This window comes from Carassius carassius, chromosome 10 (assembly GCF_963082965.1).
Source record: "Carassius carassius chromosome 10, fCarCar2.1, whole genome shotgun sequence".
NCBI lineage: Eukaryota > Metazoa > Chordata > Actinopteri > Cypriniformes > Cyprinidae > Carassius > Carassius carassius.
In genome coordinates, this window is record NC_081764.1 from 16,173,122 (window position 1) to 16,199,635 (window position 26,514).

A 26,514-nucleotide genomic window follows, 5' to 3' on the forward strand; every position below is an offset into this window, starting at 1 on the left:
AGTGAACAGGTGTTGAAAATGATAGAGCCATTTTCCAAAATAATGCCATGCAGCATTTGACGGTTGTTGTCTTAAAGCTTTGTCTATATTGATGTGTGTTGTTGGGGCAGCAGGTTGGCTCTCCTGTGGACTGTTTGGACAGCTGAAGCAGAATCCATAACAAACAGCGGAGGACACAGAGCTTTAGTTAGAGACATGACTGTCTCCTGCTTGCTTGCTTTAATAAATGTACAGTGAGTCAGACACAAAGCTTTTGCTTCGCTCACAGAGGCACAGCTTTGACTTGCACTATGTTTTTCTGTTGCTTTAAACGAATGGTTCAGCCAAAAATCTAAACTATATTATTATTTAATTCACTTTTATGTCATCAAATCTATATGCTTTTATTATTTTCCATGAAGCAGAAAAGCCACAGCCTTTTTCCACACATCGTCAAAAAGGGACCAAAAACACTGGAGAACCTCCATAAAATCATTATATAATATAGTCAGACTTCAAAAATAGAGGCAACTCTCAAATCTTTCCAAGATATGTAAATAGCCTTCTATAAATTATGTAAAACCTGACATAACACTTTGCGGCATTAGTCTGATTGAATATAACTGCAAATTATTTGTCAGACGGAAAGATTATCTGTGAATAACAGCATGTTTTTTTCGAACACAACGTTATTCTAAAACTTCAGCTGATGGAATGTAATGGCAAAGTTATGTCCACGACAATTTTTTGTTTTTTTGGTGCTTGATGGATGATGTTGTTTAAAGATTCTTCAAGATATCATAAGGGTAAGTAAATAATGACAGAAGTCATGATGATGACATCATGAGTTACAAGGACAAGTTACATAATACGTTAATGAATGTTGCAGTGAAAACCATAACAGTAATTTTTAACTTAAATGTGCAATCATGCTAGTCATCAGTCTAGACAGCATGGCTGACTCAAGTCTCTCCCCTTTCCTCTGTCCATTTGGATTTATCAGACATAAAGTTTTCAATATTGATAGCCTACATTTAGCAAATCAGAAGGTTTTCTGTGGAGCTGGAGAGAATCTTTCAGTGTAGTGTGCTACATTAGCTGGGTAAGCGCAGGGTCATAGCTCCAAAAATGGTGGTCATCTCTAGCTGCTGTTTCCTGTTTTCTTGTGCAATGCAGGATCTGTGCCAGCATGCATGTCTGCAGGTTTCTACCCAGCTTATCATAATGACAGACTCTGTTATTGTTATGTGCTTTCTGTCTTTAATGAGCACGCCCCTCTCTGGCTCTCACTCTGGATTTGTACCTCTGGCCAGTTAATGGGTTGCTGGTAAGCATTGTGTTGACTTCAGCATGTTCAAAAGTCCTTGTAGTCTGTTTTTTCCTTCTCCTGAACCAGTGTGGATTGAAAGTGCATGCACATCATTTTCTTGTTCTCCTTCCAGGATGAGCTGAGGTCTGGATGTCAGTGGCTTTTACTACCCCCTTCAACACATACAGTCATGGCCAAAAGTTTTGATAATTACGTAAATATTAGTTTTCAAAAAGTTTGCTGCTAAACTGCTTTTAGATCTTTGTTTCAGTTGTTTCTGTGATGTACTGAAATATAATCACAAGCACTTCATATGTTTCAAAGGCCTTTATCGACAATTACATGACATTTATGCAAAGAGTCAGTGTGTTGGCCCTTCTTTTTCAGGACCTCTGCAATTCGACTGGGCATGCTCTCAATCAACTTCTGGGCCAAATCCTGACTGATAGCAACCCATTTTATCATAATCACTTCTTGGAGTTTGTCAGAATTAGTGGGTTTTTGTTTGTCCACCCGCCTCTTGAGGATTGACCACAAGTTCTCAATGGGATTAAGATCTGGGGAGTTTCCAGGCCATGGACCCAAAATTTCAACATTCTGGTCCCCGAGCCACTTAGTTATCACTTTTGCCTTATGGCACGGTGCTCCATCGTGCTGGAAAATGCATTGTTCTTCACCAAACTGTTGTTGGATTGTTGGAAGAAGTTACTGTTGGAGGGTGTTTTGGTACCATTCTTTATTCATGGCTGTGTTTTTGGGAAGAATTGTGAGTGAGCCCACTCCCTTAAATGAGAAGCAACCCCACACATGAATGGTGTCAGGATGCTTTACTGTTGGCATTTTATTAACCAGTAATTAAAATTGTAACATTACCATAAAATTACCGGGACAGTGGTTACCGGTAGGGATCTCTATTTGTGGTTTATTGTAAAAATTTTGAGCATTTGACTTGAAAAACTACTGTTAAAGTAGTATTTTAAATGTTTTTTATTTTATTCACAAACTTTACATATTGTGAAAAAATAAAGTTTTTTGGACAATTCCTTTAACCCTAAAACACAACTAAATGAATGTATAAATCAAAATCCAGATCGAACCCCTGTGAAAAATCAATTCTAAAAATTCCTTCATATCAGCACAGTTTTTTTGGCTCTATTTTCACATGCTTATAATACACAGTGTAATAAATGTTATAACATTTCAACATAATTCTAACTTGAAGCTTTGCATTTATAAAAAAAATAAAAAAACGTTTGCAACGTTTTAATTGCATGATGGCTAGATGGCTAGATTATTCTGGCAATTTATGGCTACTTATTCTGTACTAATTACTCCCACACATCCTAGCACTAAAGTGAATTATATATCGCATTTTTATGTTCACCCTCACTTTAAAAGGTCTTGTTGTTTGCTATTAATTTTAGGGGTGCTCTGATTCTTCGGCTAAAGGTCGCTATCAGTTGATAATCGCTTTGGACAGTTTGATCAGCGGTCTCTATAAAGGTAGATCTCATAAACCGATCTCAAGCTGACGATGCGCCTGCTGTGAGAGATTTGGCATGGCATGCACTGGCATGGTCTCAATCTCTGTCCGATGCGGGTAAAATATGTTCCTCAACACTCTCTACGCACACCTTGGGAATATAATCGCCATTGGCTAGTAAATTTTTCAGTTTACTCGCCAAACTGATATACTATTTTACACACACACACACACACACACACACACACACACACACGTATGATTTCAATCAGCTTATCCTTGTAAAATGGCACAGCTTTTTAAATCTTAGCTTCTTAATCAGTAGGTCAAGCATTATATTATGGTATTAAGCACTATTGATAGAACTTTAGTGATTAGAACTAAAACTTGGTAATCATGTATGAATGCATATTTGTCATTTTAACTGAACTTAAGACTGGTAGTAGGGTGACAACCCGTCCCGCGTAGCGCGTGCGCGCACAGCGTTTAAAGCCCAATTCATGCGTCCCACAAATTGAGACTGTCACGCATAATCAATGTTTTCTCAAAAAAAGTTGGTCGCTCTATATCTTCGAGTCCCAGGCAGCCAAACAAACATTACTTGACAGTTCAGAACGCTACTGTTGCCACACCCACCCCTCAGTTGAACTGCTGACTAGGTTGTTGTCAACTTTTTCGTTGTTGTCATGACAGCGCACGCACGTGCATACCAGACACACTGGGAAGGAACTTTTAGATGTATGCTTTCCAATTTGAAAAATGGAGAAAGTGAGGCACCGCCATCATCAATTAAAAAAGAGAAGGTGTGTCCTGTTTCAAACTGTTTTTTTTAATGCGCCTGCCTTTACTAACATGCAAGTTCACCATCCTTTCTCCCCCTTCTCGTTCCGTGAACCTCTGGAGTTGTGAGTTTAGACTTTATTTTTAACTGTTCCTGTGGTGTTGAGCAACTACAATTCATTTTTATCCTATAATTTTATATTATAATTTATTTAAAGTGAATAAATTGTAGTGAAAGTGAAAGTGACGTGACATTCAGCCAAGTATGGTGACCCATACTCAGAATTTGTGCTCTGCGTTTAACCCATCCGAAATGCACACACACAGAGCAGTGAACACACACACACACACTGTGAGCACACACCCGGAGCAGTGGGCAGCCATTTATGCTGCGGCGCCCGGGGAGCAGTTGGGGGTTCGATGCCTTGCTCAAGGGCACCTAAGTCGTGGTATTGAAGGTGGAGAGAGAACTGTACATGCACTCCCCCCACCCACAATTCCTGCCAGCCCGGGACTCGAACTCACAACCTTTTGATTGGGAGTCCGACTCTCTAACCATTAGGCCACGACTTCCCCTAATGAAAAATAAATAAAATAGCTAAAGTGAATCGTAAGTGGTAGTGCATCTGTCAATTCTGTCATGAGCATACATCAGCAATTACACATGTTTAGGGGAATAGGGCATTATTAATCTACCATGTAAGGTGGTATATGCTAGTAATGGGTAAACCACTATCAGTGAGTCTGCCCATGGGGTGGGGGCACCGCCGCGCAAGGCAGTGTCCCACATTGTCCCTCAGAAACATACCCCTTGTCCCCCCTTGGGCTTATTAGCAGGTGGTCACCCTAACTGGTAGTGATGCTTAAGATATTTTTGGTCATTCAGGGTTTCTGTAAAAAAAAAAAAGTAATCGATCATATTAATTATTATTAAAAGATGCTAACAATATACAATGCACTACGGATTGATGAACTGCTGGGTTCATGAATATTAATCACGTTGTCTGCGTTCGGTCAAACTGATTTGCTGAAATCAAAACAGGTAGGGTAATAGATCAGCGCCAGCCAATGAAATTGCCATTTGCGCATTAGCTCCGCCCACTACTGGAGAAAACTGCTTATCTTCTGCATGTTCTAAAAAGCTGAATAATTCTAAATGAACTCCATTATTTTGTCAGGAAAACACAACAAAGAATATAGTTTACATGTAGCGTGTCGATTCAGCGTGGTAAGACTCTCGCTCTCTCTCTTTGCATGTGTGAGAAACAGCACTGTCAGCAAAGCGACAGCAAGTCGTGCGCATTCACAAAGAGTTTACAGTTCGGCAAATACAGGTGCGCTGTCCGTCCATTGAGATGAATTGAAAAAGTACGGATCGCTTGATGGAGAGCGAAACTCTGAAGCGCTCAGTCAGTGTTCAGCAAGTAAAAATGTGCTAATGTGCCTTGAACACACACACTGGCAAGTAAAATCTAAGAATTTATTTATTAGCCAATGGCTAATGATAGACATCATTTAGTCACATTGAGTAAAATTTTGTCTCGCAATGTAGAGGTTTGTTCCTGAAGGTGAGGTATAATTCACATTTCCTTATTAAATAACTTACAAACATTGTGAGCGATTAATCATGCTCTCTCACTTTCCCTTTCAAAATGCACAAATGGCTTCAAATCACCACATTGCATCTGCACAGTTGACACAGGATGGAATTGCTACTTGCACAATCAAGGCAGTGTTGCACCATTACTAAAGTTTGTAATTTTAAATCTTAAATTTCTTTTTAAATCTAGAGCACCCTTAGTTATTGTTTTCTTTATTATCTAAAAGAAGTATGTTGTTTCCTAGTCAAGACAAGTCACCTATTTATATTGCGCGTTTAACAATACAGATTGTGTCAAAGCAATTGTACATCATTTATTAGGAAAATAGTGTCAATAATGCAAAATGACAATAGTAAATACAATTTTTTCAGTTAAAGGCAGTTCATCATTGAATTCAGTGATGTCATCATCCAGCTCAGTTCAGTTTATATAGTATCTGTGCAATCAAGTCAACGATATCACTGGAAATGAAGTGTTTCATTAACCTGTTAGCCAGCACCCCCCATTATGGGACTCACAGCTGAAAGTGCTCTACCTAACTTCTAATTGTAACAGTTTCCTACTTCAGTGTGTTACAAACATAATTTTGGTGTCTTTGGAAAGAAGACCCTTTGGGCTTTACTTTTTATCAACCAGATTTGATAATGCTCAAAAATATTAAAAGTTATAGACACTGAAGTGCCTTGATTTTTTTTTTTTTTTTTTTTACCACACTTAAATATTTTTTTTATTTGATATAAAAATACATGAAATGAGTCCTGGAGCAATCTAGAAAAGTAATGGGTTGAAAGTCACATGTCTCATGAGTTTCTATTTCAAATCTGAATAAGATATGAAAAATGAGACTCCTGCAAATATTTTTCTGAGACTGTGTCTACACCCCCCACCCCCCAAATATAAGAAAATATATTTCCCAATAGTATTGAAGGCTTCTACAAACTATTTAGTCAGTAAACATACCACTGCATAGTTTTTTTCAGTTATAAAACACTAGACAGAAACTTAGACATCATATAAGTGATTTATTTGAGCACTAGAAAAATACAATAAGAATAATTTGAGTAAGAAAAATAAGAATAATAAGAAAAAGAAAAAAGATTTAACTTTGTTTGCCAATTACAGAACATCCAGAGATTGCTAGAAATGCAGTATTTACAATGAATAACGATGCAAATAAGTGCTGATGTGCTTATGGCCACTTATACAGATGGTAATAACACAAATGAGCCAAAGTAAATAATCCACTCTCTCTATTCATATAGACGCGTTCACTTTGATAGCCGTGATCATGCAGTAATAGCGAGCTGATTTAGACTGATTTGCACTCAAACAGATGGTAATCATGCAGATACATTCACATTCAACATAAAACACACTCTCACATATATAAAAACTGTTGAAAAATAAAAGAAACAAAGAAAAAGGCGATCGCTATAAGTTCCGCCTCCATCAGCTGACAGGTGCTTCAGAGCGCGTCACGAGGGAGCACCAAAATTCAAATATACTATCTTTCGCCTATCTTTCATTCATTCTTTTTTCCAGTGGATCGTGTCATTCTGTTTGTGACAGTGTACGTTGCAAAACCATGCCGTTTTTTTACTACCAAGACGCAGTTTCCGACCGTGAGTTATTCCATAACAGACACAAACAGTTCTGTCGCTGAAGAACTGAAATGTAAACAAAGGATTTATGATCCATATTACAACGTTATTGCTTCGTTGGACTAAATGTGCTTCATGAGATGTCGTTCAGTGGACGCTTACCTTTCTAACTAAACCGGGATTTACAGCTGTGGATGTGTTTGACTCGTTATTACGACGGATCTGGTATGTACAGCGTTTCCATTGCTCATGTTTGTATGTGTACTGCTTACACAAATGTAGCAAATACAGTCTTTATAAGCTTTCCATTGAAAAACAGCAATCTGTCGTCGATGCTTGAGGCTTAGATCTTTATAATGATACATAGTTTGTCAAGATTAAATTTGTCCAGTTTCATTTAATCTATTCATAAACACTGACACGTGCGAGTTGAGAGGCTTTCAGGACGAGGGCGTCGGGGTGCAGGAGGTTTTTACATAATAAAAAAGCATGAGGCCTGACCTTCATGTCATTTTTTTTGTCTTGCTCAGCAAACATAGTCCAGCACCTCTGCATGAATCATTTAGAAGGTCAGAGCAGAGGAAGTGATATTGTTCTGTTTCCTAGCAGTTACTCTTCTCCTCTGTGTATGAAAATACCCGTTCCCCTGAGAGGCTAAATCATGCTTACCCAAATGATGTTTTCTTTATTTACAGTATTGCTAATTTCTCTGAAGGTGCCAGCATGCTCAGACATTCAGAAATCATATACCACAGCTGTGAGAATGATACAGTCTGTGATGTGGTGAGAGAAAGAAAGTCCCTTTACTTTCTTATATTTGTGTTGCATGATATATAAAAGACTCTGCTCATGGGAATATCAGCGGACAGGGCTCCAAATATGATTTTGGTTTATGAAGCCAGGCAGATTGTGTTTGCATGTGTGTGCAGCTCCTAATGCACAGAAACAGCTGTGAGAAAGCGGTACAGTGGTTGGAGACGCAGATCTCAGACATACTGGCCAGTTCTGTTTGGTACACAATGAGCGTGTTTACATGCACATTCTTAACCTGATTATGCTTAATAAGCCGAAAATGCACTTGGTCATGTAAATGCGGTAACCCGTTTTATCGGAGTAAGGTCATAAACGGCATAGGCAAACCCGTCACAACATGTCGTTTTTTGTGTCTTACTCTGATCTCGCATGTAAAAGCAATAACCCGCTTTCTGTCAGCTTATTGAAGTGTGCATGTGTGATATATGACAAATGCATCTACACTGAGCAAACGTCTTGCAGTAAAGAAAGAAGGAAATAAATCACAAAAGCAGAGTTTTTCATGACTCAGAAAATTATATGTTCTCATTTCGTGCAGCAGAAGAAGAAGTGGTTCAGTCACAATGCTGCGTTTATAACTGCATGAGAGGATAATATACGAGCTGTAAGTTTCCTGATATGTTGCAAGCTTAATTTAACATAACAACTGACAAATGTATGGAATACACTGGTGAGTCAGATATGCAAATCATAGGGTTGGGTATCGTTTGAATTTGAACGATTCCGACTCCGATTTCGATTCCTTGTTTCGATTCCGGTTCCTAATGATTCTCGATTCCGATTCTTTTAAGATGCAGGGTCAAAAAAGGATATTTTAAATTATCTAGCTAACCAACGGTCTTTCTGAAGGAAATCGTCTCCACACCCTTGCTCATGCGGTAGCTGAGTCAGACGGCGCTGTGCACGTCTGCAGGTGCACATCTGTGTATTTATGAGGCACTGCTCAGTGTATGAGTTCGTGTGAGGGGGCACAGAGCACCTATCTGGAGGGCTTCTAAATAGAGCTGAAACAACGAATCGATTTAATTGATTAAAATCGATTATTAAAATAGTTGTCAACTAATTTAGTCATCGATTCGTTGCTAAATAACTTTTATTTGCCGTAAGCGGCTCATTTCGTGCATATTTCAAATCTGCGGTGACCAAAGTGTGGCAGTAATGAGCCACCGGAGGTTTTACTCAGCCAGTACAGCAGGAGAAGTAGCGAATAGCCAATAGCTGGCCTCGTTTTATGTCACGTGCTTCCCGAACAGCGTCTCTGCAGCATTCAGCGTGATGTGGGAGTACTTTACTTTGATCCTTCAAAAAAGAAGAGTAACCTGTAAACTCTGCACTACTGAACTGTTTAAGGGGACGTTCACATATCGCGTCTTTTGCGCGCTCAAGTTCGTTATTTCCAACACCGCACCGCATCAAGTTAAAAACATTTCAACTTTTCAGAATGCCGCAAGCGCACCGCGGGTCATGTGACAAGAACTAACCAATCAGCTTCATCCTTTCCCGTAAAAACGTTAAAAACTCAAGATGAAAGGAACAGCTGATCATAGTTTTATATGGATTTCCATTTTAGTAGCAGAGCTACTGCAAGCGATTTTTTGAGCTGCAAATCCATTTATCCTTTGCTGAAATTTTCTTCAAGGAGAGAGCATGTCATGGTTGCTTAGCAAAGGCAGACGCCTCAGGGGCGCTTCTGCCCGAGCACTTGGGATTTTCATGCCATTGGCACTTTTTTTCGAAGCATTGTTTACAATTTCACAGCAAAAGCTATAAAGCTGTTTCCCAGTAAATAATAAAATACAACGCACTGCAATCTTATTCTGTTTTATCCTTATTCTTCGTGAAAATATGTTCTGAAAGATTCTTTAATAAGCTTTGTCCGGGATGTTAAACTACTTTAGGAACTCTAAGGACTGCCATGGTGAAAACATTATTTGAAATCTCCTTGTGAAATTTGCTAGAGTATGGGTCAGTGTTTTGATTGCAGAAGAGTTTGACAAAGGATTATTAACACAATAAAACAACTCCAGGTATATTTTTGATGAGGATATGACAGTGCAAAATGGTTAAAATCTCTTAAAAATCTATGCTGAAGGATAAAGACCATTTATTAATAATTTACTTGGGGAAAAAATGAAAAAAAAAACTAAAATATAAGTACATAAACCGATCAATCGATTAATCATAAAAATAATCGACAGATTAATCGATTATCAAAATAATCGTTAGTTGCAGCCCTACTTCTAAAAGCAGGTTTGGATACTAAAGAGCACTCAATCCTCTGGTCACATTCACAAGAGCATCTATTTGATTTATCACTGAGAATGACTCCCCATATCTCACTTTTTCATCAATTTTAATTCTATGAACTTAACTTTTTTCTTTTTACTTTTTTTTTTAAACTTATTTAGAGATACGGCAGACTCTGAAATCACCGTGAGCGTCACGCACCCTTCTGTGTGTGATGAAGACGCGCTTCTGCGCCATTCATTAACACAGACACGCAGACCATGCAGGATTCATATTTAAATAGACTTTTCCAGCTTAATATTTACAGATACCATATTTTTCGGACTATAAGTCGCACCCGAGTATAAGTCGCATCAGTCCAAAAATATGTCATGATGAGGAAAAAAACATATATAAGTCGCACTGGACTATAAGTCGCATTTATTTAGAACCAAGGACCAAGAGAAAACATTACCATCTACAGCCGCGAGAGGGCGCTCTATGTTTTCAGTGTAGACTACAGGAGCACTGAGCAGCATAGAGCGCCCTCTCGCGGCTGTAGACGGTAATGTTTTCTCTTGGTTAATTTCTCTCGGTTCATGTCAAATTAAATTTGATAAGTCGCACCTGACTAGCAGCAGGTACAGTATAAAATCAGAAAACAGTTCTTGTTTAGGAAAATTATCATTATCTGCCTTCTCAGGAAGGATGCGTGAGCGTTCTGGACAGATAACTTTATTATCTCCGGCTGTGGAGAAAACACGTTCGCTGGGTGTAGAAGAAGCTTGAACGCATAAATAGGAGAAAAAAGAGGCAGCGGAGGACGGTCGGCGCAGCGCGTCAAAGACGGGGCACATATTTATTTCTACTGCATGAACTCGGAGGTGCATTATCATGTTCGACGTGCACCCTCCTATGCACAAAACATTTTGCCGAGATTTCGTTCTGTTTAGGAAAGTGAAACCACACTTAGGACCGCCGACGCACCCTATCCATGTTCGACTCGCTTCTTTGTTGGTGTTCAGAGGTTTCCTCTTCTTCCGGTCGGCGGACTAGGAATCTTAACTAGGAATCGAAATTTAAACTTTTGAACGATTCTGGGAAAATCGCAAAGCTAGTCCCGGTTCCAATCGATACTCGATATCCAAGCCTAGCAAATGATTATAGTTTGATGTCACTACAGTGAAATAACCTGATTTATTAATGAAGTCTTGTAAACGCAGGTTACTTGCATTGTCATGTTATGTGCATGTAAACCGAGAAAACTGGTTATTTTAAAAAGCTGATATTTGTAAGTTATCAGTTTAATGGTGTGCATGTTAACATGCTCGATGTGAGGAGGAGGCATGTGTCTTATGAGATGCCAGCTCATCTAATGCTTGTGAAAGGGTTTATTCTTACCCAACTAAAAGTTGATATTCATATTATTTGTTATTGTCATCATGTTTAATATCAGAACATAGGGCTGCTCGATTATGGCAATAATTATTTTTATTTTGGTCAATATTGTAATCACGATTATTTAACATGATTATTGGGCATGACATGTTTGTCACGGTAACAAAATTTCAGTATTTGGTACCAATTACAGTAAAAATCCACAATTCTCTGTGCCAATCTCGGTACCAAATCAAAACACAAAAACATGTTGAACACTTGATTGAACAACATTATTTTTGTCAATAACATAAAAAAAATATTAAATGTACAAATCCAATGCTATTCTTTATACTTATTTAAAATTGTTTCAGGTTTTTCCACAAGTAATAGTAGTATCTCGTGCAGTAAACTGGTACCAGGTAGGGTATAGCAGAGTATATATAATATATAGGGTATATAGAGGCTAGCAATAACAAGCTATCTCTAAAAACATGAGATCCCACCCTACCTGCAAATCACTCTCCAAAGCCACACCTCCTCCAAAACACATGAACACGCAGGCAGACCAGATGCTAACTAGCCACACGATGAGACACGACATTGGTGGAGGGTTAAATGCAACGCTGTCAGATTACCTCATGTCTCATTCACCGGTGAGAAAAAATCACAATACAAAGCCAATTTATGCTGATGACGTATCATGTCTGCACGAATAGGGTGTGCAGAATTATTCAAATACATACATTGACATGCAGGTAGGACAGCCAATCATAGCCTTCAGATTGAGGAATATGATTAGACTAACATTTTATGGTCCTATGTCTTTCACAGACGGTAAAATGTATACGAATACATTTACACCATTTAACTTGGTGATTGGTGTGCGATTTTTCAACTAGCATAACAAAAATATGTTTTGATCCAAATCACCTACCCTGCAATTAAAGGGATAGTTCAACCAAAAATGAAAATCCTGTCATCATTTATGCACCGTAATGTTGTTTCAACCCTGGATAAGTTTATTTCTTGGTGGTGTATATTACTTTTAAAATTATGCATTTATATTATTATATAATTAATGTAAATGTATTTTATTTTTTCAGACCCACCTGGCAGTCCTTCTTTTATAACTGCATTTTGTTCTGGTCTTCCTGTTTATGTCCCACCTCTTTCTTTGGCACTCTTCTGACTTGTAATGCTATCTAAGAAAGGGTGTTTCCAACCATGACTACTTTGAGTCATTTCTAGGCATTTTGCTGGGGAATACTATAAAATGTTATTTTTGTGGTTTATGAAACCACAGAAGCCATGTATAGGCGTGTGGTCATAATTTGTCAGAAATGGAGATCGCAAGAGGAAACGTGATCTGTCTTGTAGAGGATTCAGAGAAGTGCCACATGCAAATGAGAAACCTGCTTTGTTATGCAGAGGTAGACTTCCCCTGAGTTTATCATTACAGCTCACTTATGTCGTGAAGCTCGGTGCGGTAAGCTCAGACGTCACAGATGTTTTGCAGGAAAAGGATTGTTTTTTCTCTATCAGGTGAATTCCAAAGCACAAGTTAGTATTTACTACAGCTGTAAAAAGGGAAGGCAGAAGCTTATACTGCTTCTGTCTGCTTAACAGCTGCCTCAATGTCTTCTACATGAGCACTTTGACCCCAGGTGACACCTACACAACAGTGTGACTTTTGGAATTTGCAAAACTGCTGATGGTGTTTGAAGTCGGGATACGCTTGTGATTGAACTGTTATTTCTCCTGTGGATTTGTTTATGGAATTAACAAGGACCTCAGTTAGGGTGACATTTTTCTTCAGGTAAGAGCAAAGAACCTCTAGGGAATCCTAGATATATGTTACAGTGTCCTGGCCTGCCGTTTCCACTTGTCTTAAGGTTTTCCGGACAGTCAGTTAACATAAGTTTCTGCTTGGTGCCTTTTTAATGTCTTCACTTCAGTGTGATTCAGTCTGCGTGAGTCAGTGTTTGTACTACTGTCGTTCCGGTGGAAAGTACACAACGACCTCAAACATTCCCTTAGTCCAAACCATCTGGAGGTCGTTTTTTGAAAAGACAGAACTACAATCGGCATCAGTTTCCAATCTATGATGTACACATCTAACTAATGACCTAGTAAACCATTTTGCTTGTGTAGCTGTAAGGAATGAGTGTTTTATAAAACCCTTTACAAACCAAGTTAAAGAGCCCTTGAAATGGCTTCATGGATACAGTTTTCTTTCCTGTTAACGTAGCGTTTTTCTTTGGAAGAGGAATTTGGTCCAGGACATAACTCAAATATTTTTTTTTACGTCTGGGATTTAAACTAAAGAATGTTGACCCTGAATGATGGTTTAATTCTTGATAATTTGTCATGATTAGTCCTCTAATACCCAAACTTTAATGACTAGACATTAAACAAGGACTAGACAAGGACAAAATTAACCTTTTTGGCTAAATAGCCACAGTGGATGATGACTTCCTAGTTTTTTCAATTTTTTGCTGATAATGATCACAAATACAGATCTTTTTTTAAGCCGCCTTTTTATTATTTATTACTATACATAGTGATACTCCAATCAGGATTTTTATACATCTATTCAGGGTCTGAATTTCATTTTTGAAAAAGGGGGGATCTCCCCTCTTGTGAGAGGGGAAGCAGCACGGACTGTTCTTTCACACAGGAGTCTGCTGTTGATCTGTGGCTGTTTATCACAAACACAACTTTAATTAATTTAATTTAATTCAGTTGCAGCGCAGCAATAGACATGGTGCGGTAACGATATCTTCTGCACTGTTGCAGACCCGCTGCTGGACCGGAACCGTGTGCAATGTGAACGCTTTAATCTGTTTATAAGAGCACAGAAAAAATACACACAGCATACACGCTACAAACGGAGTAATGTGAACCTGGAATTATGTGTGTGCGCTGCAAGTGTGCATGAGCACATGGTCTCCAGGAGAGGGTATGAGCAATGAATGGTTAAATAATGGCAAGAATTAAAAAGTAATACAATTTATAAACTTTAGTGACGATGTGACCTGCCTTGATTGTGCAAGTGACAGTTCCTGTGTCAAATGTGCAGCTCGCTTACAGACAGACACAATTGTGTGGTGATTTGAAGCCATTTGCGTATAGATAGAGCATGCGTTGATTTACTCACGCTGTTTGTGGAGTTACGTCTCATACAATGTTTTCAAATGACATTAAGTTATTTAATAAAGAAATATGAAGTTGAGGACCTTAAGCATTATAAATATTGCACCCGCACTGGTGACCGAGATAGGGATCCGTAGCTGGTCAATCTGAGCACCCCTAATAAAAATATAGTGAATCTGTAGGCTATATAATGTCAGTCATTGCTTCTTACCGACAGCATTACTTGCTAAATGTCAGTCTGACATGTCTTGCAGGTCACACTACTGTGCCTGCCAAAAAGAAATTCCGCATTTGGCTGGTGCTGGTTGTTCATTTCAAACCCTGCTGACCTATAGCCTATGGGAAATAATGGAGAAGATGGCCATGTGAATATTTTGTAAAAATTAAGTTCTTAAAGGGATAGTTAACCCTAAAATTTGAATTCTGTCATAATTTATTCTCCCTCATATTACTCGTATTACTGACTTTTCCTCTGTGGGCCATTTTTTTTGGTAACCAAAACTGTTTGGTCATCAAAATTCTTCAGTATATCCTCTATTATGTTCCATGGAAGAAAGATTACATTTAAATTTTTGGGTAAACTCCAGAACTCCAGAAAATTTAATTTTGGACTCTAGGAGTATTTTTAAAATCACAACAAAAAAAGTTAAATAAAAAGACATAAAAAGGAAAGTTAACAATTGCACTGTACAATCAAACCAAGTATGAAGACCAGTGTGTTTGTATGTGGTACTTTGAACTTTGCCACATTCATATGTTAGACCGTACAGAGCTGCTACTGACCTGTCCTGAGTTTTCCCGTACATGTGAATGTCCATGTGAGAGATTTATCAGTGTGGCAGGCCACCTCGGCCACCTTTATTTATTTTTTGATTTGCATTGTTCAATCTCATTGTTTGATCTCTGTCAATTTATAACATCATTTATGTAGCTTACATAAAAATGTTTACATTATTGCAGTAGGTGTCAGAATCGATAATAAAAAAACGGTCTAGAAAAACACTGGTTATTTAAAATATTTGTACAGTTTTTAGGCTAAACCCTGAAACTCATGTTTTTTGACAAATCCTATATTTTATATAAAAAAATATTAAGCACTATTTATATCAAGAAATGTATCTTATCCTGTCTTTAGCTTACTAAAATCAATGCTTTTAAGATGTTTATTTATTTTTACACTTAAGCACTTTTCTTTCACTTTCCCAAAGGTGGCTACAGACAAGGTAGCAGGCAAACTGAGTTCGACTCTTTCATGGGTGAAGAACTCAGTGTCGCTCACGGTGAGTCAGATGGCTAGTCAGGTGGCCACGCCCTCTTCGCTGCACACCACTGTAGCTTCATCCACTGCCTCGCTGTCCTCGCCCTCCTCAGCCTCCCCGACCCAGCTCAGCCCAGATGATGTGGAGCTGTTGGCCAAACTAGAGGAGCAGAACAGGTATGTGTGCTTTACTGAATATCATCTGGAGGATTTGCTTCTTTACCCATTCCAAGAAGTATTTTGGGAGCACCATGTGGTCACATTGCTATGCTTATTTTTTGTTTGATTATTATTCTCCTACTTCCTTTTACTGCTTAAAGGATGAATCTTTGATTTGATTTGAGGTTATTTTAGATGAGCGGAATGACATTCCATATTTTCTACCTCCACGAGTGCCATCTATTATTGCCTTGTTTAGCTAAAAGTGCTCTTTCCCTTTAAATCTAGCCAAAAAGCCACATGTGTTGACTGTGAAACACAGTATAATTTAATACTATCCATTTATGATGTAGTTATTACATTTTCATGTCAATTCATGTTCATATTTACTGAAAACAATGCGCTGTTACTTTAATTCAGTTGCAGCGCAGCAATAGACATGGTGTGGTAACAATATCTTCTGCTCTCTTGCAGACCCGCTGCCGGACCGCAACCGTGTGCAATGTGAATGCGTAAATCCGTTAACTAGAGCGCATAAAAAATATTTAGGTTATTTTAGATGAGCGGAATGACATTCCATATTGCATTTATAGGTTTAAGCATTCATCTGTGCTGAAAAGTAGAAAGTTGTAAAAGTCTAAATGCTTATATATTAGGGCTGCATGATTAATCACATGCGATTGTCATGCGTGTCTTGTCAGTAAAACGGGTTCTGTGATTAGTAGTAAAGTTGACAACACTCTACTCCACATGCTGCCCAATGCTGTCCTTCAAACAAACATACCAACTGAATGCTAGGAAAACACTGTATGGTGAACATATCTCTAAGCTATAAATGTGTAAAAGAGTTATAAAGCACAGTTTAAATTGACAGTTCAAACAGACAAATGGACAAAGGATAGTTTAATTCCCTATATTAAAAATAAAAATAAAAATGATGACGATGAAACGTCAAAGAACGTCAAAAACGTAAAGAGAAACACTGTCCCTGTTTTGCAGGAGCACACACATTCACATTTATATTTAATCACTCTCTGTTATCCCTTAAAGTTTACTATCATAAAATACTTGAACTACAGGTTGACTTTTAAACCTAAATTTACCGTCCAATAACAGACATATCAGCAAAACACTATTGTTCGTAATATGAATTTTCTCTCTTTTTACTGTGTTCTGTCTGTTTGATGCGCATGTGTGTGCTGGCGCTCGTTCAGTGAAGTCTGAAGTTAAACGCAGACTGTAAGGACAAGTTTTCATGCAAAATAGAAACATTCACTTGAGTATGTAACATTTACAAAAAAGACATTACCGTAAAATGCAGATAATGTGCTGAGGAAACATATCTCACACATTAAACGGCACATGCATCTGTCAAAGTGCCTGACAGGACAAGTCGTGTTAAACATTACTGTGACGAGTGTCATACAATTACGCATTAGCTTAAAGTTTAAAATAAAGCATTCTCATGTTTCGGGTCGCATGGATCACACATCTTTCCTGCAACAGCTCACTCTGTTTCATCTGCAGGAATGAGGAATGTCTGGCAGACGTTTTCCGTGCACGGTGGGCAGACGCAACCGATTTTAGTGATTAGTTATTGTAGCCCTAGTCTTGTCCAGCTTCTCTTCTGGCGTGGTCCGAGTTTAGCCTGCTCTCTAGTAAAAACAGTGATATGTCAAGAGCACTGACATGACGTTAACACAGTGAAGTCTTTTCAAGGGTAGCTGTTTTGTGTTCTCAGACAAGTGATGGCACAGTACTTTTCCAAATATAGAACCAGCAAGAGATCAGGGTCTGTGGAGCTGTCTGTCTATCAGTTTCAGTTCTCCTGTAATCTACCACATCTTCACTTGTTCACATGAGTTGCTCACGCATAGTTGAAGGAAATGTCATTGGTGATTTTGCTCCAAATTGTTCATGTTGAACAACACTGGTTGGAGTCCTGATCCCATTCCTCCTTTTACTCTATTTTTCAAAGGTTTGGGGTTGGTTACATTTTGTTATATTTTTGACAGAAGTCTCTTGCTCACCAAACCTGTATTTTCATATAGTAAAACATAAATATAGTACACAAAATATTATTAGAATGTAAAGTAACTGTCCTATGTTAAAATAATTTAAAGTGGAATTTATTTCTGTGGTGGTAAAGCTGAATTTTCTGCAGTGATTAGATTACTCCATTCCTCAATGTCACATGAATCATGATCCTTCAGTAATCATTCGAATTCCAGTTTGGTGATTAAATACACATTTCTTGTCATTAACGATGTCTAACTGCTTAATATTTTTGTTAAAATTGATGTTTCTTTCCAGGATTCTTTAAATAGAAATTTTAAAACAACGTGTATTTGAAATAGAAATCTTTTGTGTTAAAGGGATAGGTCACCCAAAAATTAAAATTACCCCATGATTTACTCACCCTCAAGCCATCCTAGGTGTATGACTTGCTTCTGTCATACGAGTATAATCAGTTATATAAAAAAAAATCCTGGCTCTTCCAAGCTTTATAATGGTAGTGAATGGTGGTCAAGATTTTTAGGAGAATTAGTGCATCCATCTATCATAAAAAGTGCTCCACGGAGCTCTGGGGGGAATTACTAATATTTAAAACTTTCTAAACCGTAATCTCTAGCTTCTGCTAATTGTCATAAGCACATTCACGAGAGAGTGTCATTTCGAGCTTGCGACGCTAAGGTTCAGAGTCCAAAGCATGAGGAAAATCTGCACTAAAACTGTTACTCATCAGTTGCTCAGTAACAGTTTTTTTGTTGTGTGACATATCACATTGGCATGTGACAATGTGATATGTGCGACAAACATCTTCCCAAAGTCGTAATGAGAATCATTAATAATTCTGCATTCTGTTGTCAACAAAAAGAAGCACTGAGATCTTCCTGTGGGTTTCTGCCAAAAAAGCAGAGAAAAAGAAAAAACTCCATCAACATTCATAAATCATAGTATTGTAATTGTACTGTTTTTCTGTAAAATAAAATAAAGTAAATAATAATAGTAATAATAATAATGATAATGATAATAATAATTTCCCTACAACAGCCCTATTAATACATTTATTATAACGTTCACACATATTGTTCAAATTGGGATCTGTAATATAATCTAATATTTTAAAAGAAGTCTCTAGTACAGCAACGCTGCCTTTATTTGTACAGTAAAAATTACCTGCCTGACTCAAGTCTCAAAAATGGCCAAACAATATTATTTTACTAACTTATTAATTTCAAGTTAAATTGTGCTTTATTGGTATAATGTCTGCTAGAATGTAAAAAAAAATGTTCAGTGTTAAGTAAATTCATATTTTGAAAATGTGAAAAAAATTTTTTTTTTAAATGCAATGGTGAAAAAAAAAAAAGGCCTACATTGGGATTTTTTTTTTTTTTTGAAAAACACTGTTCGGTATTTGGCCATCGGCCCAGTGTTTCCTTTTGTGTTCGGCTTTGGCCAAGAATTTTCATTTCGGTGGATCCCTACTAGTCTCCTCTTGGCTTATATCAACATTTACACATACATCCTATATCATCTGCTGGAATGCCACTCTCTCCTGAAAGTGCAAACAACAGTTAGTGGAAGCTAGAGATTACAGTTTATAAAGTTTTAAATAGGGATATTTTTCTCATACATACTCATTGCTTTGCTTCAGAAGGCCTTTATTCGCCCTCCTTGGCCTTGTGGAGAACTTTTTATGATGGATGGATGTACTTTATTTTGCTTCAAAATCTGGACCACCATTCACTGCCATTATAAAGCTTGGAAGAGCCGGGACATTTTTTAAAAAGTCCGATTGTATTCGCATGAAAGAAAAAAGTCTTGACTAGTGGTCGACCGATATATCGCCAAGGCCGATTTATCGGCCGATATTTTACATTTTTCATACATCGGCATCGACCGATAAGTTTTTCTGCTTGGCCGATGTGTTCGAGGTGTTCAATATTTATTTATTTGTGAAAAATACTGTCATCTAAAGTATAAATATGTTTCTTTTACACATTTATTTTTATTCCATTGTCAAATGGTTTAAAATTTCTTGTATATTATTATTAATAATAATAATAAAAAATTAGATCTGCTGTATATGGGCTATCTGCCCCCCTGGCTTCCAAGATATTGGCATTGGCTGTCAAAAAAACATACATGTGTTTCATGTGTCGACCACTGGTAAATCATAGGGTAATTTTCATTTTTGGATGAACTATCCTTTTCTTGTTAAAGACCAATTGAACGTGTCCTTGCTGAATTACAATATTAATTTATTGACCCTAAACTTTTTTTTTTATTTTTTTTTTTTTTAAAGCGTATTTGTCAAATAAAGTGGAAAATATAAAAACTTAAAAATGTTGTTAAAAATATAAGCCTAACTATTTTTCTTATTTGTTAAGGATACACAAGCCAATATTTTAGCTCAATTTAGTACCAACTCTTTCATATAAAATATTCATGATTACACTTTAGAAACCAGGAAGGAGACACGTAATAAAATCCTTTTCCTTCCTGGTTTCACATAAGAAGAAATGGTGGCCGTATCAGCATCTGCAACTGATTTTCTGGCTGTTTTAAAGTATTAATAGGCATATTGACCTTATGTGAACAGTTATTTGAATTCGTGTTGGCAGAACAAAGCCCCACCCTGTTCCTCATTAATTATTGATTAGGGTGGAGACCAAATGCTTGCTTTCATCTTGCTGTTTCTGGTATCACAGGCTGGTTTCGGTATTAGAATGGAATCAGAGTGATCCGCTTGGGCGAGTGCAACACCCACAGAGTTCTCTCTGCAGCATGGAAAGTAGGGCAGCTGCTCAGAGAATCTGTGGAGTGTTTGGAGCTCTGATTCTTCACATGTGGCCATATGGGCTTTTCTTGCCACTGTAGATACGGGATCTCAGGTACCACTGATGAATCTTTAAGTTAGGGATGTGCCAATATAATCAGATATGTATGTATTGTAATGAATTTTCATACAGCGTTACATCGATACTTATCCATATTTTTATTCATTGATTTGTTTTTTTCATTATTCCTATGGTTTAGTTAATAAAGAAGCAGCAGATCATCTAAACTGACATTCCTCCATAAAGTCAGAGCCATTTCTAAGACGTGGTGCTCAAAATAACTAAATTGCTAACACCATGAGAGACTGATATTCCAGATTCACTTGTGTCTCACTTATGAACTGAGACTCTCTAACTCCATGTGACCCTGGACCACAAAATCAGTCTGAATTCGCTGGGGTATATTTGTAGCAATAGCCAAAAATACATTGTATGGTCATAATTATTGTTTTTTCTTTAATGACAAAAGATATTTTGTAGATTTCCTACTGTAAACATATTAAAACTTAATTTTTGATTAGTAATATGCATTGCTAAGAACTTCAGTCGGACAACTTTAAATGTGATTTTCTCAGTATTTAGATTTTTTTTTGCACCCTCAGATTCCAGATTTTCAAATAGTTGTATCTCGACCAAATATTGTCCTTTCCTAATAAACCACACCTCAATGGAAAGCTTATTTGACCCTTGGGAAAAATTGACCCTTATGACTGGTTTTGCGGTCCAGGATCACATATATGGCAGATTTTCCAACACAGTTCAGTTACAGTGTTATGTATCGATTGCAACATATATTATAATGTTTGTAAGGTAGCTGATACAAAGCCCTACTTTACACTAGCATTAAAAAGTTAAATTACGTCTCTTATCCTCACCAAGGTTGCATTTATTTGATCAAAAATACAATAAAGTCAGTCATTTGTGGAAACATCATCAAAAAAATTTCCCAGTATTCTTTGACTAGTAAATGTATATATATATATATATATATATATATATATATATATATATAAAACAGGATTTATTTTATTTATTTTTTACATCTTACGTGTACATTTTTTACACGTAAACAGATTTTTGACTTTTGAATTGTAGTGTATGTGATCAAGACAATCCATATCATGACATCAATAAACGCCAGTAGTTCACCCCCCACAGATTTTGAACTCCATTGGAATTTTACTTTGCTGCTGCACAGGTTGAAGGCCTTTGCACTTAAGATAAGCATTGTTTGTGTGTGTGTTTATGTGGGTTTAGAGAGAGAGAGAGAGTGGGGTGAGACTGAGACCGCAAGAGAGTGTGAGAAAGAATCAGGTTTAAGTTCTCACACACACATTTGGGATTACTTGGAGGAGTCCAAGGAAAGACATGTGGATTGCAGAATGAGCTTCCCGTGGTGAGCAGCTACACAATAATACTTTTGATCAGTTCTCTATCGCACTACGCAGCAAGATGCAGTGGATATGTGATTTACAGCTGGTTACCCGTTTTTTCTTAATGCTGTCTTTTTCCCTGCCATGGTCTTGTTTTCTGTTTGTGCTTGCTTTTTCATTCCTTTGTAGAACAAATACTTGGCTTTCTACCTGCTTTTACGAAGTAATTGTTGTCGAGGAAAATGCAGTGTTTGTTTCCTGTACAAGAATCCACTTTGCACTTTAACCAGCAGTGAATCATTAACACGAAAGCAACATTTGCAATGCAAATTATCTTAATGCTTACAAAATTAATCAAATATGTTAAGCCTACAGTACATCATTTACTTTATTTAAGGTTTTTTTTTTTTTTTTTGATTTTTTGTTTTTTTTTGCTTAATATAGTTAATGGACATCTGTAGATGGCTTGTGAATGGCTGTATTTGCAAATGTTTGGTGTAAACTTTTTGTCGTTTGAGTAAATACCATCAAGATAGAGGTTTGCATGTGGCCGCAGTGTGGTAGTAGAGCATGTGCTCTTGACACATTGGAGCCGTGGTGCTCAAGCAGATGCTACAGGTTCAAGCCTAGCCAGTGACCTGATCTCATTCCATCTCACTTTCTTCCTCATATTTTTTTTCCGTTCCCTCTTCACTGTACTACTTTAATAAATATAGAAAAGCTGAAGGCTTTGCAATATTAACATTATTTGGCAAATTAGATAAGGTTAAACCGAATAAAAATGTTTTCATAAATTTCCACCAGCAGAGATTTGACTGTTTCTTGATTTTGTGCCATTTGTGCCCAATGCTTTCGTCGCCACTAGTACGTCGGCTCGGTGTGTTTCGGGCTAAAGGAGAAGGAAGTTGTCAAAAGGTTTTGTTAATACATTTCAAGGGATAGTTCACCCAAAAAGGAAAATTCAGTGAAAAAGGAAAAATAATTCACTCACGTTTTTCCACACCTTGTATGGCTGACTTGCTTCTGTGGAAAATGAAAGAAAATATTTTGAACATTTTCTCAGTTCAAACGATAAGTTACCAAAATAAGTTTATATTCATAGACATATTTATATTCATTTATATTCAAAATTCATAGACATTTGGAACATTATTAAGGTGAGTAAATGATGACTGTGTGTGTGTGTGTGTGTTTGAACTATGCTTTTATAATGAAGCTCTTTAAAGTTTCCTTTCCGTTACTAATAATCTTTTAATCTCGACTAAGTGAAGGAGAGATTTAGCCTCATGTTGTTTGTCTAATGCAGGGGTCTCTAATTAAACACACCTGAACCAGCTAATTAATGTCTTAATAGGCATGCATACTAGAAACCTCCAGGCAGGTGTGTTGAGGCAAGTTGGAGTTAAATTCTGCAGGACACCGACCCTCCAAGACCTAATTTGAAGACCCCTGGACTAATGCTTTGATAGAATTATTATTCATAGAGTTTAATGGTGACTAAGACAACCACAACTAGTTGAAATACATTCTCGTGTGTCCCATTGCAATTTGTGACTGGAATTTAAAATGACTTTTAAGTTGTTTAGAATGCAGTTTACAGTGTGCTTCTAACAAAAATTGTGTTGAAAATATACATTTTAAAGGACTTAATTTCAGTGGTCTGAGAAAAACAGAGAATGAAAATGTCCCAGCAGGACAGTCTCTGTTTTTTCCTTTCTGCCCACCTATCACCAGTAACTCATTTAACATCACCACCCCTCAGCTGTGAACCCAATGACTCTCTCTCACTGCCTTTCAGCCCTAACAACCGTGGCCCCCCTTGCATGACCCAAAAGCGTCTGTAACTGGATCCAGCCTCAGAGCCTTGGCCATGACGTCACCTAGTGCTGCCTTTAGAGAACCGGGGCCCCTCTCTTTTCTGAGATCAGGTTTCCATGGCTTTGTGTCTGTGCTGTCAGCTCTTAAATGTTGAGGTTACTCACAAGCATTGTCTGCCTGTTTTCCAGCTGATCTGGGGTCAGGTTCACAACGATAGCGCCACCACACTGTCGCTCACACTCAGAAAGGGACAGTTTTTTTTAAAACCGTAATAAACATTTAACAACATTGTTTTGGAGAGTTTTTTATTTAGCTGGAAGAAAGTGGCAGAAAGATTTAATCTTGTTTCCTCATGCCGTATTTCCGTTGTTCATGCTAATGCAGTTAGCCTTGGCTTTAATGTGTGTGTTTTTTTTCTTTCTCCTATTCTACAAAGAATTTATATACTTTTTTCCTGTTCTACAACCTTAGCATTAGATATGCTGGGGAGTCTTAATTGGGCTTTTCCATTTATAGCTGTCTGCCAGCATTCCCAAGCTAGCACACTCATTTGGCAAGCATCCCCGGTTTCATAACATTCAGTTAATTCTTAATACTTGACTTTAAAGCCTAAAATAACTTCACTCTTATACTCTGCTCTGAATTATGTTGTTTAGAACTGTATTAATGTCTGGAACCCAGTGTTTTTTCACATCAGGCAAAAAGGAGTGATGGGGCCAGTTTAGCCATAGCTAACTGCTAATGCTGCCCAAAATACAATAATGTCACAATATTATACAATATTATATCACAGTACGTCACAGTCTTGGTAATAGTATATCACACTATAGATCTTTTTGCTAGAAATTCAACAGAAAAACTGTTTATATATTAAATAACCCTGGGAAAAATCTTTCACAATAATATGAGAATTCTGGCACTTCACATTGTACAATACTTTAACATTAGTTAAAAACAGAATAATAAAAATAATATTCTAAAATGGATTTCCAACAGCATTTACTTCTGAAATAACTGTTCTCTGCCATGGTTGTCTTTCCAGGCTGTTGGAGACGGACAGTAAGTCTTTACGCTCTGTGAATGGCTCTCGAAGGAACAGTGGCTCCTCACTGGTGTCTAGTTCATCAGCCTCCTCCAACTTGTCACATTTGGAGGAGGATACGTGGATCCTGTGGGGACGCATCGTCAATGAGTGGGAAGATGTGTGGAAGAAGAAGGAAAAGCAACTAAAGGTAAGCCGATAGATTATACATTGTATTCAAGCACTGTGGGCAAATTACATGCATGTCACATATTAATGAACACATATCATTCTTTTATTTAATCACAACAGTACACAATAAATAAACATTTTATTGACATTTTAGAGTAAAGCTGGAGCAACTCTAAATATAATGCACAAGTGCACAGCTAAACAGATTTATTGCTGTTATAAGGTAGTGAAACGCATTACAAAGAAGGTCATAAAACATACTACCCAATTTAAATATGTGTGTGATATACTGGTAGTGCTACTGTGTTCCTGAATAAAGAAAATGGTAAATGTGCAGTGCCATTGCTGACTGAGGAAACTGAGAGAGAACTGTAAAGTTCAATATCAAATAGCATTTCCAATGCAATTGTAAAGACATATTTGAATAAAGAATATTCCGAATTTGTTATGCAAAATAAGAGTTGTGGGTATGAAGCACCTTCAGTTGAAATATGTTTGAAAATAAAAATTCACACACACACAAACATATATATATGATTCATTGTGACTCTACAATTTTTAAAGTCATGAAAATAAAGAAAACTCTTTGAATGAGAAGGTGTGTCCAAACGTTTGGTCTGTACTGTGTATATATATATATATATATAAATATATATAAATATAAATTATTTATTTATTTAGATTTATATTCAGAACAGTATGATCTATATATTGTACTATTCAAAACTTTAGAATGGCTGATCAACTTTATCTCTTTCCAAAACATTATTTTACAACCACATGGGAGCTTAGCCTTCTGAAATATTTTCTCCTAAAATAATACTTCTGAAATGTTTTACATATCCCGCTCTCACAATAACATTTCCAAGGCAACAATGGAAAAGACTGATATAATCCTCTTAAACAAATTTCACAGTTGTCACTTTCCCACAAAACATACTGAACACAGTGAGACAAGGTAAATGTAGTTTGTGTTTAATGTATGACCTCTTAGAAGCCTAAGAGGAGGATCTCAGGCTCTTCTAGTAAAGCAGCAACAGAAGTCTTTAGTACAACCTGGTATTCTAACAAAGACACCTCTCTAGCACACCCCTAGAGTGCTTTTGAAGAATCTCAGTGCTGACAGTTTAGGTGGACTTTCATCTCAGACCCTCACAGGAATGACCAGCTGTAGAAATCAGCCGTCTGAGACAATCTTCTGTGTAGATGAGCACAAGAAACCACTTAATCGGGTCAAACATGGTTACAAATACAGAGCTCTGCTGTAGAAATCTCTGACAAGGTTATATTTAGCAGCATAAAATTGTCTTATCCTGTCTGAAGTACCAACTAATCCCTTTGGAGAACATCTGAATGCTGACAATCTTGGAACCTTGAGTTATTTTAATGTGTAATCCTTCAAATAAACTGGTATCTTTCACAGCCCTGTAGATGTAGCAGCAAGTGTACTGGCTCTTAAGTTAGGATATGTCATGTCCTGACTTTGTGTTAATATTTAAATCAGTGGTTTGTTGTTGTTGTTTT

The 26,514-nt window shown here is 37.2% G+C and overlaps 1 protein-coding gene across 7 annotated transcripts in view; it reads left to right on the top strand.

Annotated features, from left to right (window-relative positions):
- Positions 1-26,514, top strand: part of LOC132151879 (ecotropic viral integration site 5 protein homolog) — a 58,207-nt gene that overhangs the window by 4,342 nt on the left and 27,351 nt on the right. For 2 of the 7 annotated variants that reach the window (XM_059560364.1, XM_059560370.1), the window contains exons 1-3: positions 7,452-7,536; positions 15,534-15,760; positions 24,820-25,009. In XM_059560364.1, coding sequence (XP_059416347.1) covers positions 7,477-7,536; positions 15,534-15,760; positions 24,820-25,009 — 477 coding nt within the window. In that variant the 5' untranslated portion in view covers positions 7,452-7,476. Of the gene's footprint in view, positions 1-7,451; positions 7,537-12,689; positions 12,989-15,533; positions 15,761-21,835; positions 21,983-24,819; positions 25,010-26,514 lie in introns of those variants that run through there. The other 5 variants (XM_059560365.1, XM_059560368.1, XM_059560371.1 and 2 more) reach the window with 4 other exon arrangements.